General features: G+C 44.6%; 1 protein-coding gene and 1 long non-coding RNA gene across 2 annotated transcripts in view; one reads left to right on the forward strand and one right to left on the reverse strand.

Annotated features, from left to right (window-relative positions):
• The window catches only part of LOC138412210 (uncharacterized), a 75,236-nt gene that overhangs the window by 38,589 nt on the left and 16,696 nt on the right, over positions 1 to 19,951 (forward strand). The gene's annotated exons all lie outside the window — the stretch shown is intronic.
• LOC109640654 (protein LBH) lies at positions 12,308 to 18,436 on the reverse strand. The gene is made up of 4 exons (XM_020104761.2): positions 18,236 to 18,436; positions 14,501 to 14,579; positions 13,829 to 14,003; positions 12,308 to 13,751 (listed from the first exon to the last, which is right to left on the reverse strand). Exons 2-4 carry the CDS (start codon positions 14,576 to 14,578, stop codon positions 13,687 to 13,689), a joined length of 318 nt encoding a protein of 105 aa, XP_019960320.1. The 5' UTR covers position 14,579; positions 18,236 to 18,436; the 3' UTR covers positions 12,308 to 13,686.

Here is a 19,951-nt window from a genome sequence, read left to right on the forward strand (position 1 = left end):
TCAGTTCCGGCTGTTGATGGAGACGCTGAGTCTTGTTTCCTGTCGAACACAAATCTGACGTCCGGTCCAGATGAAAAGCATCGTGACCAGCTGCTCCATTGTGTGTGTGTGTGTGTGTGTGTGTGTGTGTGTGTGTGCGGAGGGAGGGGGGGGGGGGATACAGTGAGCGGATTATAGATCTATGGAAATGATCCAGTTGTCCATCTGGTTTCTATAGTGTCAGCTTAACAGAAGTCACCACTTCCCGTTTTTATTCTGATCCATCCTCCCTTCTTCTTCTTCTTCTGCCTCTTAAATCAAACCCTCATGCATGTTTTATCGGCCTGTCCCACACAAGGTAATAATAATCTGTGAAGCACATTTATTAATTAAACCCAGTAGTTTCACATCAACTTTCAAATCAACGCAATAAATAAATACATAAATGAAAATACAACTCTCCCTCTGACACTGAGAGCAGATGTATCTATGATTAGTAATCGATAGTAATCGAGAGCAGTATCTGAGTAAATGTACTCAGTTACTTTCCTCCACAGTTGACCAACAATCAGGAGACACTACAGCCAAAATGGTAAAAACGTTTTATTTTTAAAAATTGTAAATGTCTGAACAGATCCGGACACGTGTGAGGAGTTTTTTAATTCTGATTGTATTTAAGTAGATCATTTATATTTAGTGTTGTCTGAGTCTTTCTTTTAATCATCTGTCGATTTATCACAAGATATTTATTTTGTATTGGATTTATGAGAAACACTGGTTTCCTGAAACAAATGCATCTAAATTTACCTGAAGACTTGAGTGTAACCTGAAAAACCAGGTATTTTTTTACTTTCATTTGCGTTCACCTGTTTGTTTCTGATGGAACAGTGGTTCAAAGGGGATTTCCACTCGTCAGCTTTATTGCAGAAGCTTCAGATTAGTGTTGCATAATGGAAACAAAGCTGTGGTGCGAAGGGTGTGTGTGTGTGTGTGTGTGAGTGTGTGTCCCACTACACACAAGCTTAGGTCATGGTGAATGTTCATTTGCAGTGTAAAACCAGTTTTGTCGTCTGAGCAGAGAGATGATGATGATGATGATGATGATGTATTGTTTGTTGTGTGAAGCGAGCGGATTCTAAGCTGCTGTATGTTACGCTCAGTGGACGAGGGGTGGATGCATCCCCCTTGTTTAAACCTCTGGGCTGCTGTAAATGTGTGTCAAGCTGCAATTATCTGGGATCCACATTGTCAGAGTCGCGGTTTTTCCCACACACATGCAGAAACGTACCGTCTACCACCCACATCACTGAGTTGTGTCACCATGAACCCGTGGGCAGCCCCGGAGCGGAGAGGAATCCTGATACTGAAAAATCCAGTTAAATGTCTCCGACCGTGGAAACGTTAACCAGCGCGGCCCACACGGGTTTTGAATGAGACACTGCTGCTGCTGAAACTCCACAAACACGAAGAATAGAGTAGAATAGAACTTCCGTCTGGGAGACAATTACCACAATGGACGTGTGTAAATGAGACCCCTTCCTGCCGGTCAGCTGACCCGCTGGGTTTCCTCCCGTCACTCACACGGTAACACCTGACAGGGAACGAACCGCCGGAGCTGCACGTGCAGCGTCGGGCCTCGTCCAGGATGATCACCTGCTGCACACGGCGCCCGATGTGTCTTTAAATTGAGTTTTTATTCCGTGTATATATTTGCAGTCTTGACACGCAGTCACTCTTCCTGCGTCTGTTCTGCTTCGTTTGTTTCCCGGCTGCAGTAGATTCAGTCTCAGTAAAACATTTCCCTCCACAGTTCACGCGGATCATCTTTGTGAATTCGGCGAAACCCTCATTGATCGTGTTTATTTAAATTCAGGGTGGATGTTGCTCGGCTCTCTGTCTGTCAACCTCCCCATCAACTCGCCCCCGGGTGTATTTCAGGTCGGTTCCAGCTGTCAGTCTGTCTTTCACTGTTTCTGCCGCAGAGCCCGCTCGTCCTATTATTGACTGTCTCCCGGTTGTTATGCATCTCAGTCTTCTCGGCGTCGTGTTGCTGAAGGGTGAAGTGTCATTGGCACAAATAAGAAAAATTGACCTTGAAGCTGATATTTCAGGCGTTAGCATTATCAAACTATAACGTTAGCATCAAAGCCAGAGTGTCAAACATCAAAACTCAGAAATGAAATATTAAAAACATTCAAAAATGGGAAATGAAAGTGAAAGTCAACAGGCAGACGACGGGAGCGTCTCCGCAAAACAAACAGAGTGAAAGCTGAGAGATTTTTTTTTTCTGCTCCGTGACTTTCTGTTTTCAGTTTTCCGAGCTCAGGGGGAGAAGAGAAACCAAGAAGAACAAAACAAAACGGGCGGGTTGAGGGTTCACACTCACGCTGTCGGAGATGGTTTGATGAAAATGAAATTTTTTTTCGAGGGGGGAAAATATGCGAAAAGAGGAGAAGAGTGAAGGAACGAGATGAAACGAGAGCTTGAGAGGAAAGTTAAGTAGAGGGAAGGGAACAGGAGCGAGAACTTTATCTGAGTCGGCCTGAAGGTTTTCTGGTGACGTCAGACTGGATGACGCAAGTTGTGCACACACAGAAAATGTGTACTACCCACAATCCTCAGGGGTAGTAGCGACGTCCCTGATGGGCGGAGCTCGGTGCAACGTAGGAAATGAAATGAAAATCGTGTCAGCTACGATTGGATGGTTCAATATTACTACAATATTTTGTAACAAGGTTAAAGTCAAGAAGAAGCAGCTGGATAGTTTAGATTCTGTTTTATTTGATGTGGAGTTCATTCGGTCTTTAAATCATAATCAACACAGTCTTGTTTACCTTTTTTTTTTTTTCAGTTTTCCAATATTTATTTGCTCCGCTTCTAAACCGAGGGGCAGGGACCTCGACGAGGGCTCGAGAGACGAATCCAGATGGTTCAGCTGATAATTATTCGATTAGAAGAATAAATTCTGCTGCAAAAAAATATTATTTCATTGAGAGTTTCTTTGTACCTGAGACGAGGAGTCAATCATCTGACATAAACACCCAACAAAGTTATGTCATTCATTAAAAATTAGTGCCAGCTCTCTGAGATATAATGTGTCTGTCATTTAGCAGCGGCTGCACGTAGAAGCAGCAGTTTGTTTGGTTCCTGTAATGAGTTCAGAGTAATTACAACAGAACGTGACCTGTTGAATATTCGCTCACTGTAACAGCTTTGTGTTGGTTTCCTGTTGTGACGTGTGTCTGTTGCTCTAATTAACCTCCTCCATGGTCGCGGTATGTCTCCATCGTTAACCCAAGAATTCCCTTCTAAAGGTTAAAGACGTTTATTTTAATTAAAGCTTGTGTCTGATGGGAAAACCGAGGTTTAGTGAAGATTGATAATTATTCAAATCTAATCCACCGAACTCTGTTTAGAAATCTTCATATTTAAATGTTGAATGTTGTAGATAAAATTAATTAAATACCATTTAAAGTCTTTTTAACTTATTTAAAAGTTCAGCTTTACTCTTCAACCTGATTCTGACAGTTCACGGTCTGTCCAGACCAATTCTACATATTATAATTTCCACTTTCTGTGTATCCGCTGTGTAGATCGGTGCGTTTGAGCCTTTTAAGTTGGTTTCCTGTTGCACGTTGAAGTTCGGGTGTCGAGCGGAAACGAAAAACGTTCTCCCCGTTCAAAGTCATTTTAATCAGGCTGCTGTTTTCAGGTAAAACACAAGTTGTGTAGTTTTCTTGTAACGTGCACTCTGATGAATAAGAAGCACGAAGGGAAAGACGGAGGACGGACAGTTGCCGAGCAGCTCCTGTGTTTTCAGAGACAGAGAGAGAGAGAGAAAGACCCAGATGTCTCAAACCAAAAGCATTTATTGACGCGCGATGCATCAAGGAGAAAAGAGAGACGAGCAGAAAACAAGCTCGCTCCGTGCGTTGGCATCTGAAGGTCGTCCGTAACACGTCCTAAACGATGAAGCGCGATTCCTGACACCTGAGTTAAGACTCTCAGGGGAACACAGTCTGCCACGGAGCTGAAGGGCCCCTGTGTTGTGACCGTCTCCTAAAGATGGCCTGGTCCACCACGTCCAATTTTTCCAAAACGTGGTTGTCATGGCAACACCCATTGGGAACTGAGCCAGCTGGACCCTATCAGTATCTTTCACCGTCACCGAGAGAGAGACAGACAGTGAACTATTGTTTCTGGAGCCGAATACGAACTGAAGATTTAAAATGAAATCTCTTTGCAACACTCACACTCACACACACACACACACACACACTCACACACACACACACACACACTCACACACACTCACACACTCACACACACACATTGAGACGTGCCAGCTTTCTTGCGTTGCTCCGGTGTTGCAGCATCAAGTGTTGTTAGTAAAAAACAGAGCAGCTTATGTAATAGTTTGGGGAGTTGTCAGTCACTCTGGTTTAATAAATTCTGTTTGTCAGATTCGAGGCGGAAAAAAAGACGGAGACAAGAAGTTCAGATAAATTCCTTACGTGAAATAACTGGAGACGAGATCCGGCGCGTGCTTTTGTGAAATCTTATTATGAAGGGTATAAAAGTAAATATTCATGCTTGAGATATTATCAGTGTAACTTTATATTCAAATCAAAAACTGGTGCGTCTCCACTTCCTCCACACAAACGCTGCCATGTTGCACTGATGACGTTTATCGGAGCATCGAACGCGTCGCCTCTCTGGGGAGGGAGTCCGAGCTGAGGCCCCCAGGAGACCCAGGGTGAGACCGAAACTCGCTGGAGGGACTGTGCCCCCTGCCTCCACGACCAGATCTCCGAAGATGAATGGACTATCCAGAAACTGAACTAAATCATCCGGGACTCAAACGCTGTGTCAGAGCTGTTGTCCAGATCCACACTGAAACTTTATGAGATGCTTTCCTGGCCCATGTTCCATCTTTCCTCCCAGTGCCATGGAAATCTGTTAATGACCAACCGACCAGTTTCCAGTTGATCGATGTTTGGATAAATCTTATCTTGGTTAGTTTATTATTGTTCTGCCTCTCTCTCCTGTGTGCTTTGGGCTTCTGGTAAAAAAACGAGCTCGCTGCCGGACTCACACTCAGAGTCTGGATAAGTAGCTCAGACGTCTGCAGGGAGCTCGGAGAGGAGTCGCTGCTCCTTTGCTTCGCCTGATAAGAGCCAGTCGAGATTGTTCAGGCGTCTGATTAGGATTCCTCTCGGGCCCCTCCAGCTGGTCGGCGAGACTCTGCAGAATGAAACCAGAACATGATGGAGAGATTTATCTCTCATCAGGCTGGAGAGGAACTCAGCGTCCCTCAGGAGGAGCAGAGAAATGTTGCAGAGGGACGAGCCGGAGTAGTTAACACCTGCTGCTCTGTGAACACACAGTGAAGAGGCAGCAGGGACGATGAATGGATGGGTATTTAAAGCCGGGCGGGCGCTCTGCGATTTGAGCCCAGTTTTACATCTGAGTCGTGTGTTCAGAGGGAGCGAGGAACGATCAGATGCTCCGGACATCACGAATTTCAGATGTTGGTCGACTGTTGAAGCAGAGTCACGAGTCAATTCCCACAAATCAGCTCTGACAGCACGGATATTAAACTGTATTTAATTTACCACTCGTTTTTATTATCAGTGGGTTTTTCTGTGCTGTTCTTACACAACAGAACTTTCTACTTTCCAGTGTGTAAGATTTAGGGGGTGTTCAGCTGCAACATGTCACTTCAACACTAGATGTCACTAAATTCCACACACTGGACCTTTGACTGTATTTATAGTATTCCATTAGCAGCATTTGTGTTTGTTGTGTTCTATTCTTGGATCATCAATTGTGAAGCACTTTGCACTGAAATTGTAAGAAAGGTGTGCATTGATTGATTGATTGATTGATTGATTGATTGACGGTTTCTTTTCTTTCCGAAGACGTGAGCGCTGCTGTGACGACTGTAGCTTCACCTGCAGCCGTTCGTTATTCGGAGGCGCAGATTCTGAATTTGTAAATGAAACATGTCGGAGCTGAGATCAAAGTGTGTCAACGCAGAGCTTCACCCCAATTTGCACAAATCTATATGTCACAGCTGTGATAATGAAAATCAAACCTTCGCCTGGTTTCCTCTGTAATAGGTGAAATCAACCAGGGACTTTCCACCTGTTCTCACCTGTGAAATGAGACGTTCCGCCGCGTATGAATATCAAAATATAAATATACATGTATATTTAACGTATTCATTGGAAGTGGCGTTTGACATCACAGGCCTTCTTTCAAAGACCCGTTCCCTGTTTGGAGGTTGAACCGCCGCGGTGCCGTGTGGTGAACACATCAAACGCACATTCAGCCTCAGATGTATTTTTATCCCCACACACACACACACACACACACACACTCCCCTTGTCCACACTGAATAGATCCTTTTAAAGGACTGTGTCCGACCACTTTCTTTATTCTCCCCATCCGGAGGCTCATTGAGGTTGTGAAAATTAACAGAGGGAGCTGTCAGACAGGGGGGGGGGGGGGGGGGGAGCGGCTGAGGGTGGGGGGTGGGGTGGGAGGATGATGTTGGGTGGCGGTGAAAATGAGCGCTTCCTCCTCTGTGGTTCCCGAAATAACCTGCGCCCCCGTGGCTCCATCACCCCACTGCTAAGGGCCGGGTGTCCCAGCTGTGAGACAGGCTGTCACTCACACACACTCACACACACACACACACACACACACACACACACACACACACACACACACACACACACTCCATGGCTTATTTACGACCTCCTGTTATTACATTTTTTACTTTGCTGTTTAATGGAGACTGCGTCCGGACGATACAACACTGGTGTTGGGTCATAATGTTTTCATTCAGAGATGCTGAGTGTTGGTCGAGAGATCAGTCGTGATCAACTCAGACAATGAAAAGTAGATAAATCTGTTTCCATCGACTGTTCAAACAGGAAGTGGAACAGAAACAACACAAAGTTTTTCGTGGAGGTAACGTCCTCGGGATGTCGGAGCTATTTTTATCTCATCTCGTGACCCGGAGCTCGATGAAAGACTCCAGGTGAAGCTGTGAGCTCCACAACGCACCTGGACGCCTCCGCCAGCATATGGACGTCACCGGGGGGGGAGGGGGGGAGGGGGTGCAGCACCACAGGGGGTAGTTGTCTTTATATTCTCTGCCGCTCTGTGTTTACATGAACCTTACAAATCATGTTAATGGCCCTGATAACTTATTGGTGTTGAGCTGTTGTGGAGCAGAAGAAGAATTAATGACTCAACCCTGCTCACACACACACACACACACACATACACACACACACACACACACGATGATATTATTATTATGTGATGAGGTTAAACTCACGATTCACTTTCTGTTTCGCAGCAGCACGTGTTTGAGTCTTAGGACAGAAAGGACGTTTCCGTGATTAAAAAAAGGAAAGGATAATACTTCAGCAGCACATGAATGGACTCCAGATTTACAGGAGACACATTCTGCTCATATTCAGGTTGATTCATTTAATTGAAGGGCTGTGGCTCTGGAGGAAGAGCGGGTCGTCCACTAACCAGAAGGTCTGTGGTTTGATCTCAGTCTCCCCAACTCCCCAAAGTGTCCTCGGGCAAGATATTGAAACTCAACTTGCCCCTGACAGCTGCTGTGTTCACAATTATCTGGATTATTGAGGAGCTGCTTCTCTGTCTAAACTAATAGTCGTAAACTTTTTGTGAGAATTCTAAACTGAGAATTCGTTGGACGGTGAGTTCAGCTCCACTTGTTGGTCGAAGGAACTCAGCTTTGCCTTCGGTGTCTTCAGGAGATTAAGAAAATAAAACATCTGTTACCTCTGTTCAGCTCTGTTCTGTCGGTGCAGCCGGGAACATGCAGCCCTGCAGAGGAGGTTACGAGAGGCTGCAGATTAAAATGCTACGATGACACTGCGAGTTGGAAAGACTCTAAATAATGCATGCGGCGCCATCAGCTCCGTGTCGTGAGGACGGGAGACGAGAGGCAGAGATTCAGCCCGAGAGGCCCCGAGGCTCTTTGTGACCTGCTGTGTCTCCGAGGCTTCGAGAGGGTCAACGGGCAGAAAGAGGAAGAGTTGATACGATGACATTTACTTTACAGCAGATTATGTCAAGAGAGCAGCTTTTGTAAATGTCGCCTGCATCTTCTTACAGATGTGATTCTCTCCACCTGAGTGTATCCACAGCGGCAGCACCTGTGTGCAGAACAGTGAGGGCAGCTCCGTCTGCAGCAGAGTGTTTTGTTCCTCTGGGTTTGCCGAGGTTCCCACGAGAGACAATAATAATTCGATCTCTTGATTGCACTCTCCCTGACGGAAACATTTCGTGAGCTGAATTTGACGGCGGAGCTTCACAGACGAGCCGACAGGATGAAATGTGTGAGTGAGAAACAGGACAAATGATCCTGAAGTAAAAAACAACACAACGTTCACATTGTTATCCGTTGGATGTTTCTCCTCTATCACCAGTTTGTAGTCAGACTTCACCAGGATATGAAAGAGCCGTGTCACCCCCTCCTCTGCAGTGTGACATCCCACCATCATGCTGGATGTGTAAATGGGGAAATGTGCTAACGTGCTGTTGCTCCCTCGGTGTCAGGTCATCCCCTCCTCACGCTGTCGGCGGGTGAATCTGCGGCCGATCGCAGGCCATCTGTGGGTTTAGCGCGCGCCACTCACTTCCTCTCGGCCAGCAGGTGAAAGACGTCTCTGCAGGACGTTAGGTTGTGCGTCTCTAACAGATGTGTTCTGCAAAGTGGTTTCCGGCGGATCATTTTTTATTCAAGCAAAAACGCCAAAATGGAGAATCGGTCGTTAATCGTGAATGAGCTCGACGACATCCCTCCTGAGACTTCTTGAATTGGTGGATTTTAACTTCAGTTCTATATTTCGATGGGAGCCGATGACGTGAGGAAAGTTTTGAGACGAGGAAAACAACAAGATGGAAGTTACATGTCATCATCACAACAACGGATCTCATGACCCGGATGAAACCAGATGTTCCTCTCAGATGTTCCGGCTCCTTCCTTCTCGCTGTCCGTATGGAAGCTTCGTGTTCAGTGGGTGGAGGGAGACTCGCCCCTCCACCAGCCCCCATCATGCTCCTCTCCCCCTCCCCAACCCGCCGCACACGCTCCACCTGCAGAGCCGCCCCATCTAAAATTGATTACTGTGACATTTACTATTCATAGAAAAGGTTACTGGAGTAACCCTGCGCCGTGACGCATGTTTGAGTGGAACATTATTCCCAAACAAATGAAGAGGTGCTCTCCACTGAACAAGTGTGTGTCAGCGCTGAATGACAAACTGGTTGTGTAATTATGAATAATGTGCAACACACATTCGCTCTTTTTTATTCCAGGGTCTGTTCAAATCTGGGAGCAGAAAGACGGAGGGGACAGTTTGAATTATTACCGGAGGATCAATATTGTAGAGGCTTGATCTTTTTTCACACACGACAACATTTACAGCGAAATGATCAAAACCTTTTCGTGCATCCACCTTGTGACCGACTTCTTTTTTCTCTCACGGTTTAAAATATTTGAGATAAATATGGAAACTCTCAGTTTTATTCCACCGATTTAGTGAATTCAGGTTCGGTCCAGTAAAAAATGTCACATCAGAGGTCAACTGTTAAACCACCGTTCTTCAGTACAGGAGGGTTTACCTGTGTGTAACCATGGCGACACTAATCAACCCTACCAATGGTTCACAACGAGCGCGATGAGGCACTTTGAGTTGAGCGAGCGGAGGAAAATACACTGTGACACATTGTGGTGCTCTTTGCTGCAGAAATACAGAAATTCAAAACATTTTATTTATAACGTATTTAGTCAAAAGTTCAGTTCCTGCTTCGGCGACAAGCTTCCTGTAAATCTTCCAGAATCCGTAAATTCAATTAAATGAAATTGAATGTAAATGAACAATTTCTGATTAAGCAGAAGTCAAGACAAAGATGATCATGAGGGGAAAAATGAAGTGAAGTGGATTTTGTTTTGTTTACTGAACTTTAGATTTGGTCGCACACAGTATTGAGACACACGCTTTCACACCGGGTGGGCGTCCGACCAGAAGCCTGAGAGGCCTCGGCAGAGACGGAGCTTGCGGCCGTCCACACGCTAAGTGCTCTTCATGCTCTTCATCGTCTCTGCGCTGTGTGTCATCGCTTTGCCCTTTTTTAAGAAACATCTCCCACATGCACATTATCAGCACAAGTTTCAGAATGAGACCAAACCTCCGAGCTGCTTTCAAACACCTGAGTCGAGTCTGAACAGCGACAGGATCGATTCATCAGACGAGTGAGAGTTAGAAGGAGAATCAGATATAAACGTGAATGTTGTTCTACCACAGAAGAAGAATCAAGATTCTTTTCAACACCTCATGGGCTTTAAATAAAGATGGACGACATAACAGCTTCCAAAAGTGACGCCAAAACGTCTTGATGCCCCCTGGTGGCTGACTGCGGTGTAGGTGAGGATCCCTGCCTCATCCGTGTTCTCAGATGGGACATGGACCAAACTAAAAAGAGACATTTTATGTTAATCAAATTTAGGATTCAGGGGGCGCACTAAACAGTTTTGTTTGACATCCTCTCAGTGTGGATTTCACACGTTCCCCTGAAAATGTGATTAATCTCATTAAATCCTAAAAAACAAACAAAAGAATTTTATTAATCGAACATTTCTCAAAACCTTTTTTTTTAATAAACTGAGGAACTTTTTGGTTTATTGTTGGAAACTGTCGCAGTCATTTGCACATATATTTTTAATGTTGAATCTTATTTTATATTCTCTACATGTGACGTTGCAGTAAAAGCTTTACAACGCGGTGAGGCTGAGCTGTGAGACACTCGGCTGCAGGCGGAGGGCGGGTGTGCGTTAGCCTCGGCCGTTTGATGCCAGCGGGAGTGGGAGATGAAAGTCCGGGCACAGCTCACGTCGACATCATCAAAACACAACACTCAACCATAATGGCTGCGTTAAAAGGTACTTTTAAATACGCAGGTTTACAAGTGGCCGCCGGCACCGTCCGTGGGTCTTTGTTCCAAATTGAACATGAATGAATTGTGCATAATGAAGCAGAGGAGCAGCTTTTCAGGAACGTCGTCATGAAAAATACTCAAATCCTTCAAAGATGGAAATATTCAATTAAATGGAGGAAACCTGCAGCTCTGAGTTCTCTCAGTAAAATATGGTTCCCACTTGAATTTTGAAAAAAAAGAAAGGAAGGGAACAAGGAGGTAACAAGAGACGGGGAGGGACGCAAGAGAATAAGCGATGGAGGAAAGAAGACATGAAGATATTAATATTAACCTCCATGTTTCACCCGAAATACACAAAATCTACAGAACGGATTTCAACAAAACTTGACAAGAAAGAGTCCTGACTTCTGATCGGAGAATCTCGTGCTGCGTGTGAAAGACAAACTCCGGAGAAAGTCCCAGTTCTGTGGACATCCTCCTGAGGACATGTCTGACAACAGCTTTATTCAGACTATTGTCTTAACATTGGATTATTGGCTCATTGTCTTTCTGGCCTCTTGACGTAAACATTTCCACATCTGCTCAGAGCAGAAACTCATCAGATCCAGTGAATTTACTTTATATAAAATTACACAAACAGAGACAGTCGATGTTCACGAGCTCCATCAGTGAATCTCGTCTCAGGGTTTTTCTGATCGATCGCAGCGGCAAACGTTAAAAACTTCCACCTTTGAGCAAATGATGTGTGAGATATGATCGAGAGACTTCCTCTGAAAAGCAGCTTGTGACATTTGAGAGATAATTGACACTGTAACCCCCCCCCCCCGCCACCCCTTTAGCCTGGCTCCTAGCAGCGCCTCGTTCTCCCAGGAGTGACCCCACTTGCTCCGATGAAGTGCTCTTCACGAGGCTGTCGCCTGTCAGCCGAAAGGTCAGATCCAGAGAGCGGAGGCACGGAGGAAATAAGACGGAGATGAATCCGTCCGTCGGGCCGCGTCCATCAAGACATCAATCTCACCTTCAACAGTACATCAGCATCAACAAACTATCACAGTGTACGTGGGAGTCTGAGAGCGTCTGTGCACGAAGAGACGAAGACAGACAGAGACAAGAGAGCCTTTAAATCACAGACATCAACATTCCTAATATTGTTCACTGGAAGACGTGTCTCTCTGTGGTCACGTTGTGTCTCTGTGGTCACGTTGTGTCTCTGTGGTCACGTTGTGTCTCTCTGTGGTCACGTTGTGTCTCTCTGTGGTCACGTTGTGTCTCTGTGGTCACGTTGTGTCTCTGTGGTCACGTTGTGTAAAATGTTGTTAAATCAACATTCAAACCATTTAAAGAATTTTCAAAAGTTTTATTAGTTGTGCAATAATTTACGTTTCCAGTACGTTTAAAAAATATCATGTCTGTAACAAGCGCGTCACACTTAAAATATACTGGTTCTCTTTACATCTGCTGACTATAACAAAATGCACTGCTGTTAAATTCCTATTGCTCCAAAATCTTGAGTAAAACAGAACACGGTTACTTTCCCTTCAACACCTACTGCGTGAAGACGATGCCTACACATTAGAATATATCATATAATGTTATACCATCAAATAAAGGGACAGATTTGTTCTTCATCAAATGCTGCTCCTCAAAAACATTATTATCACAAAGTGAACAGTGACTAAGATCATCAAACTACAGCAGTGAGCACTCAACACACAGATCATCTAAAGTGTAAAAACTGTGCACTGGATACAGCAGCTACCGTGAGTAGCAGTGGTCGTATGGCACGTAATACTTGAGACAGCATTCAGAAACATCTGTCCAGATGTGGAGACGACACCGTGGGGCACCTGGACGACGAGGGCTCGGAGCCAGAGACAGAAAATTACTCATCAAATAAAAAAAAAAAAGAAAAGTTTGTTCGTATAAAAGTCACAAAGCTGGAATGTGACGGGGAAAGTGGGACATTAAAACATGTCTGCTGCTAAAACATCTTTTCCTCATTTCCCACAGAGTCTGATCGAAACAGATCTTTAGCCGACACACGACGACATCGAGGAGTAAAGAAGATATTCGAAAACCATACATCAGTCGATATTTGTAATAAAAACATAAGTAATCGTTTCTAAGATGTCGTAATCAAACTCTCATGACACAGAAATGTAAGTGAGGTTTGATTTTTAACTGTTTAACCATCAACTTTAGTATAAATATCTATAAACAAAACACAAATACAACTAAATATATAGAACGTGAATGAAGCAAATGAACATTATCAACAGCAGAGCACATCTGTTCTCTATAGTTTATTCTGTTGTACAAACGAATGCTGACACTGTGAGAGTCTATTATCGGTTCGTGTTTTATCGGTCGGGCTCTAACTTCCAGACGTTTTGCTCGACAGCAGGAAATTTAGTCAACGTGAAGCTTCAGGAAGTGAACTGGGTCCCGTCGGTGGCTTAAATATCGAACCCGCGTCAGTAAAAAGCTCCTTCATCTGCACAGATGTGAACATGAAAAGAAAAAAACTGCGTCTGCCGGTTTGTTCAGAAGGTGCCGACTCGACTCTGGCTCCGAGCCCGTGAGCTGGGGTCGGGGAATCTGTTTGTCTACCTCCTCTGTCTCCGTGATCTGTCTACACACAAAGAGCTCGTCTACTTTGTTGACTCATCAGAGTCTGGACACACTCACAGTGACGGTGGATTTCACAGAGTTTGTTCAGTTGGAGTCCTGCACCTCCGCCGCCGCCGACGCCTCATCGCCGACACTTGACTCTTCCTCATCTGGAAGAACACGAAGAAGACACTTAGCTCAGCAAATCTTTCAGACAGACTTTTACAGATCTCACAGTCGTCCTCACCTGCAGTTTGTTCCTCCGGGCTCTGTCTCTCAGCCTGAGCGTCCGGAGAGCTCGGCTCGTCCGGCGGCCAGCGGAGCTCCCCGCTCTCCACCTCGGCTCCGTCCATCGGCTCCACCACGATGGAGGGAAGCCTCTTGGACAACTTGGGAAACCTTTCATGGGAGTCTGGGAAGATCTGGTGAAAGCTTATGTAAGGTTAACGTCTGGGGTCGGGGGGGGGGGTCAATCGCACAACATGAGAAAGAACAACAATGTGGTAAAAATGGGATTAGAACTTCGGTCAGTGTTAATCTGGAGCAGATCAGCAGCTGTAAAGTCAGATGTGCTTTTACTTTCTGTTTTCTAATTAAATCAAATCTGAAATGATCTGAACGCATTGTTGTCAACAGTGATCTGAGCCAGACTCTTACAAAATGACGTTCACTCGCTCACTGTGTTTATAAAAACAAATCTTTGCCGTCGGACACGATAACTCAGCCCGGTGTTTACGGCTCAGCTGCTGGAGACACGTACCATTTACTCACAGCAGGTCTGAGGACTAATGACCTCGGTTGTGTCAACTCACATTTCCCTCGGGCTCGTCGCTCTCGTGACTCACCGCTCTCCACTCGAAAATGAAACACAAAGAAAAAAAGACCTACGCTCTGATTTCACTCACACCTGGAAGGATACCGGTCCCTCGTCTTCCCCTGCTCCCCCCCCACTGAAGTCCTCCGTCCCGGGCTCCAGAGAGTTCATCACCTCGGTCATCCTGGAGGAAAACACACGATGATCGTCACAGATCAACAGAACATCTTTTTCTCTGCTCCCTGTTAAATATTCATGGTTCTTTTTTCCCGTGGATTTCGCTCAGAGTCGATGGATTCCTGCAGGTACGAGGGTCCGACTCTGGTTTGCTTCTGTTAATTGAAACATCACAGATCTAAAAAATAAAAAATCTGTAGAACCAGTGCATTAAAATCATTTATCATCTAGTTTGTTTTAATCAGTGGACGTCACCACGCTACTTGTAGGACTCACATACGTCTGGCTCACGCTACACTACCTAGTCCAGTCTCACAGTCCAAAGTCATGCACATTAGCTGCACACTCGTACATGTGTTCACTTTATTTTTCTTTATATCTCAGTCTTGGCTGTGATACGTTGGCGACACCCTGCACCGTGTGGTAAAGATGACGGACGGATGTCTTCTAGTGATCAAAACACATCGAGCAGTTCCGCAGCAACATGATAATTCACTTGAGGTTTTGCTTGTGTCCTCCTGGTTGATCTACAAACCAACCTTCCCCCTCTTGTTGCTCTGTTTTTGTTCTCCACCAACTCCCAAAGGAAATATCTCGGTCTTTTCAGCTGCTAAACGCTCTGATGACGTCTCACCCTCTCGAAGCAACTTACGCAAAGCGACCGACTGACACAAGCCACATTTTAACATTTTCATTTTGTGGTTTTGCTTTTGTTAAAAATGGAATTAGGTGCAGCTTTCCCTCGTGGTGTTCACAATCATTTTACACTGATTCGATTGTTGAAGTAAAATTAGTAAAAATATTCTCCAGCAGTCTAATGACGAGCCAACAGCGCCCGTCCTCTGTGCACTAGTGACAATCAGACTTGTGACAATTTTTCAGAAACGCCACTTTCCATAAAATCAGACTGGCAGTTGCTGTTGCCATGGGGACGAGCGTTTGAGATTTTACGCCTGTGATTGTCGTGCACTTTGCCTGAGTGCACGACACTGAGAGCTGATTTCGGGGGTATTCATGTGTAGCCTTACGCAGTAATTACCGCCGCCACGACGGGCTCCGCGTTGCTGTTTAGACTTCTTTTCCGTGAAACCCGGAATTGCTTCTGCCCAAAGAGACAATAGAGCCTTTATTCCTCATCAGAGGCTGGCATCGTTCCTCTGGAGGGAATCTGTGCGGCCACTCCAGAAACTCCAATCTCTGCTTTAAAGAAGAAAAAGGGCTCAGCTGCTCTGAAGGTGGAGAGGAGGCCGGCGTCTCTGCACACGACTTCAGCCCGATCGTGTTTCTGAGACTCTGCGCTGATGTGAAGCGTAACAGACACAAGGATTTCAATGTTGGTGTCAGGCGTGAAGCTTCAGTCTTTTCTCCTTCAGACGAATAATAATTCCTAATTCGAGCCATTAGGTGTGAAGAAGTTTACCCATGTGTTAACGACTGAGTGTTTACAGGAAGACGCTTCACTCGCTTCTCAGCAGAGAAGTGAAATAGGTCACTTATCTCTCTTTACATATTGTGAGCAGCGCCCACTCAGGTATGAACCATTAGGAATAGAATTAAGAAGCTTTGTCCCGGTGTAGCTGTGTTTTGAGCCGTGCTGCATAAATACAGTTTATTATCTTATCCTGGATTCTCTCAGCTTCTTCGAGAAAAAATCAATTAAGTGAAGATTTCATTTGATTCATTAGATGTTTCTCGATTAAGGCACTGAAACGTATACAGTTGATTTCATATGTGTTGCACTGAGTATCAGACCGTCTGCACTAGTTTGCCTCGTGGTCCAGCAGGGGGCGCTGGAAAGTAATGCAAGTCGATGATAGTACATCGATTAGGAAGTTGTTTGGGTTCCGCGCTGTTAGCGTTAAAACAAAGACGAGGGAGTTTGTCGACTTAAAGAAAGAAAAGAGATGCGACTGTTTCAAACGCCCGTCGCTGCCCATTTACTTCATACTTCTGTTTCCTTTACGTTGGCATGGTTGTTAAGCAATATGTCCACTAGAGGGCAGCGTTTCTGACAATAACAACGATAGCGGTGGAGGAGGTTGAGGTAATGTTCCTCAGTTTGTCCCTGAGCGAAGTGACATCATATCCTGTAGGTTCGTGGCTCAGGTGAACTCTTCAGGTATCTTATCAAAAAGCTCAGTCTCCGTTGAATTTTCTATCCTGACTCGATCGGCTACACTGCCCCCTTGTGATTTCCTGTGGTACTGCTCGTAAGTTTCATCCGTAAGTTTTCAGAAGACGCGCACGAATGAACGCAGAAAAAAGGTGACTTGACTGTAGTGTAGGTCCATGTTAACAGATGGGACATGGAGCTAATTAAAAAGTCAAGATACCTGCTGAATAAATTTTTCTCAAAGATGGTTTCTGTCATTTTCAATATGTTCAAGTGTTTCTGATAAGTTGTTCATTATGTTGTAACATCGTTATGATCAAAAACATCAACTTCTATTTAAAAAGTCTAAATCAAGTTGAATTTAAATGATTCATTGATTCTTAGATCTGTCAGTAAACAGGTTTCATTTCTATCAGTCTTCGATGATAAACTGAATATCGTTGATTGGATTAAAATAATGAATTCACATTGGGTTAAAGGAAATGGGTCAGACACACTTTACTTCTTTTACAATTAAACAGACTAAGAAACATTCAGCAGATTGATCAGTAATTAAAATAATCAGATGCAGATCTAGAATCCACTATAAAAGCCAAACTCCCACAGAATCACTGAATGACAGATGTGCGTTTGCAGCCAGATGCAGTGTAAAAATCTGACGTCCCCATAAAACACACTCAGATCTCCAGATAAGTCCTGAGCTGACAGCCACCGTCTCCTCACATCCTCGCTGTCTCCTGTTCGGAGATGTGCATCTGGTGTGACCTCACGGATTAAAATTCCTCCTCTCTCTTCTCTGTCCATCATGAGATTCATCACTGTGGATTCTGTCCAGTTAAAGGGGCAGCGGATCCCAAACCTGGCGTCCTCCGGCAACGCTCGTCTATCTCCAGGTTTTAAAACAGATTGATTCTAATGAATTCCAGGAACGATTCTGCCTCAGACACGTTCTCCTTTTCTGCTCCACATCCTCAAACGCAGGTTACGTGACTAAATAAGTTTTTACAGCCCAAGGACAATAAAAAAATCAAATCTAGCGCCGACAATAGAGAGAATTCTTCCTTTCTCACCAAGAAGCCATTTAAAAATGATCCACTGCTCCGTTTCTCTTGACTTTAGTTTAATTCCTCGCCCCCAAATCCACATTTCCTCCTGTATCATTTCACTTCGATGCACTTTGCTTAAGATCAAATAGAACAGAAACATGCATTTTAAATAAATGTTGTGTTCAGGTGCGTGGCAGAGGTTTACCTGCAGGCACACAACAGGTATAGTTTACTGCAGGTAGCAGAAGGTATAAATAGATTCAAGTATAATAAACACGGCTTCTGCTCCACCTACACCTCCACAGGCTGATTCCTGCAAACAGTCCCACACACTGAGCATCACAAGGTAAAAACAGGTTTCAGGGGTTTTTCTTAAAACCTCTGAGCTGCAGTTTTAAAAATTCAATTTAGAAAAAAAGTAAAGAAAGCAGATTCAGCTCCAGTGTTGGAAATAGAGGATGAAGGTTGTGTCAGAGTGGTGAGAATGAAATCAAAGCTCAGTACCTGTCTGTGGGCTGATCCAGTGTCTCAGAGCAGGAAGGTCTCTGTCCTCCGCTGCTTCATCACACTGATGCTGCTGAGGATGAGGAGGAGGAGGAGGATGCTGCTGAGGAGGAGGAGGAGGAGGAGGATGCTGCTGAGGATGAGGAGGATGATGATGGTGCTGCTGTGGGCGACAGGCGGATCCACCGGTGAAGTTGCATCAAAGTGTTCAGAGCCTGCGCACTGGAGAGGGACCTGTGCTGCTTTCAAAGACTGTGGGAAACTGCCGGATTGTGAGTGTGAAATCCAGGGGAGGTCACGTTTTGCAGCCAATTCTAACCCCTGACCCTCCAAACCTGCAGATTAATGAACATATTAACCTCAACCTTTCTTTCTTTTACTGTGTTTCAAGCATTGAGCTTTATGTGATTCATTTCTTTCTCACTCGTCTTATTGAACGCAGTATTCTTTACATCCAAGTGCTAAAAACCAGGTCGACCGGACTCGGCTGAGTTTCTTGAAGACGTTTCACCTCTCGTCCAAGATCACATCTTCACTTTGCTCATTTTCGCATCTGATTCGTCTGAAGTGCCGTGAGTCCATCTCAGAAAGTCCAGCGGTGACTTACTCATCAGAAAATGGCTCCATGCTGTAATAATACATCATCATTTATTGGTTGATTACACTTTGGTTGTTGGTTTTGCATTAAAGTCCGAAGCTGCAAAGTAACCGGTGTTGTCAGGTTAATGTCGAGGAGTAAGAAGGACGTTTTACAGTAGCAGAAAATGAAAATACACAGGTGAAGTGTACAAATACTACTGAATTGCACTTGCGTAAACTAGCCTACTCGAGTGAAAGTGCTTAGTTACTTACAGTGTTTAACTCTGAATTTATACCTGGTGAGTGATAAAGAAATATTTCCATTCTCAGCCTGGTTGTCAGGAAACTCGTGGCAGAGTCAGTTTTAGTTTTAATCACCCGATTTAAAAAAAAAAACACATCTCCTGACTCGTTTCGAAGGTAGAATTTACGAGGTGTCCCTGAAAGCAGCACCCAATCAGAAGTCAGCCGAGCAGCCGTTGCTGTTTTTAAATCTGCGTGACGTCACACGCTGACTCTGTCAGGTAACGTCACTGAACTTTGAAACTTTTTTGTTTGTTTGGACTCAAACTGGAACTTGATGCTGACGTCACAGATTTTAACCTTGTAACGTGGGTGTGAAGCTCGTGAAGATTTGGGGCGGAGTCAGGACCTGAGACGTACAGAGGCTGGAACACAGCTGCACGTGACGCAGGAAGTGCAACAGCTCAAAGTTCTGATTTCTGCCTCACGTGGACTCCAGGGTAATTATTCAGAAGGGTCATAAAAGCACTGGGTTGAATTTCTGACTAAATATCACGAACGATGCTCATAAAGTTTGTTTTTTAACAAACAATCTGCTGCTGCACAAAGTTATATGTAATAATAGTAATAATACATCTCAGATGTTGTGGAGCAGAAGTATAAAGTGGTACAAAAAGTGAAATACTCCAAGTACAGTTGATCACCTATACCGTGCACAGTATTATACATGTATTTATTTACTTTACATCACTGCCCACAGGTAAATATAGACATGTTTTACTTTAAGCTAAATAATAATTCACATTTAGTTTTGTTGTAAGAACACTGTGATGGTTCACTTGTGAACTATGTCTCCCTCTAGTGTTCAAATACATGCATACATTGGATAGTATT

This window comes from Paralichthys olivaceus, chromosome 12, assembly GCF_024713975.1.
Source record: "Paralichthys olivaceus isolate ysfri-2021 chromosome 12, ASM2471397v2, whole genome shotgun sequence".
In the NCBI taxonomy this organism is placed as follows: domain Eukaryota; kingdom Metazoa; phylum Chordata; class Actinopteri; order Pleuronectiformes; family Paralichthyidae; genus Paralichthys; species Paralichthys olivaceus.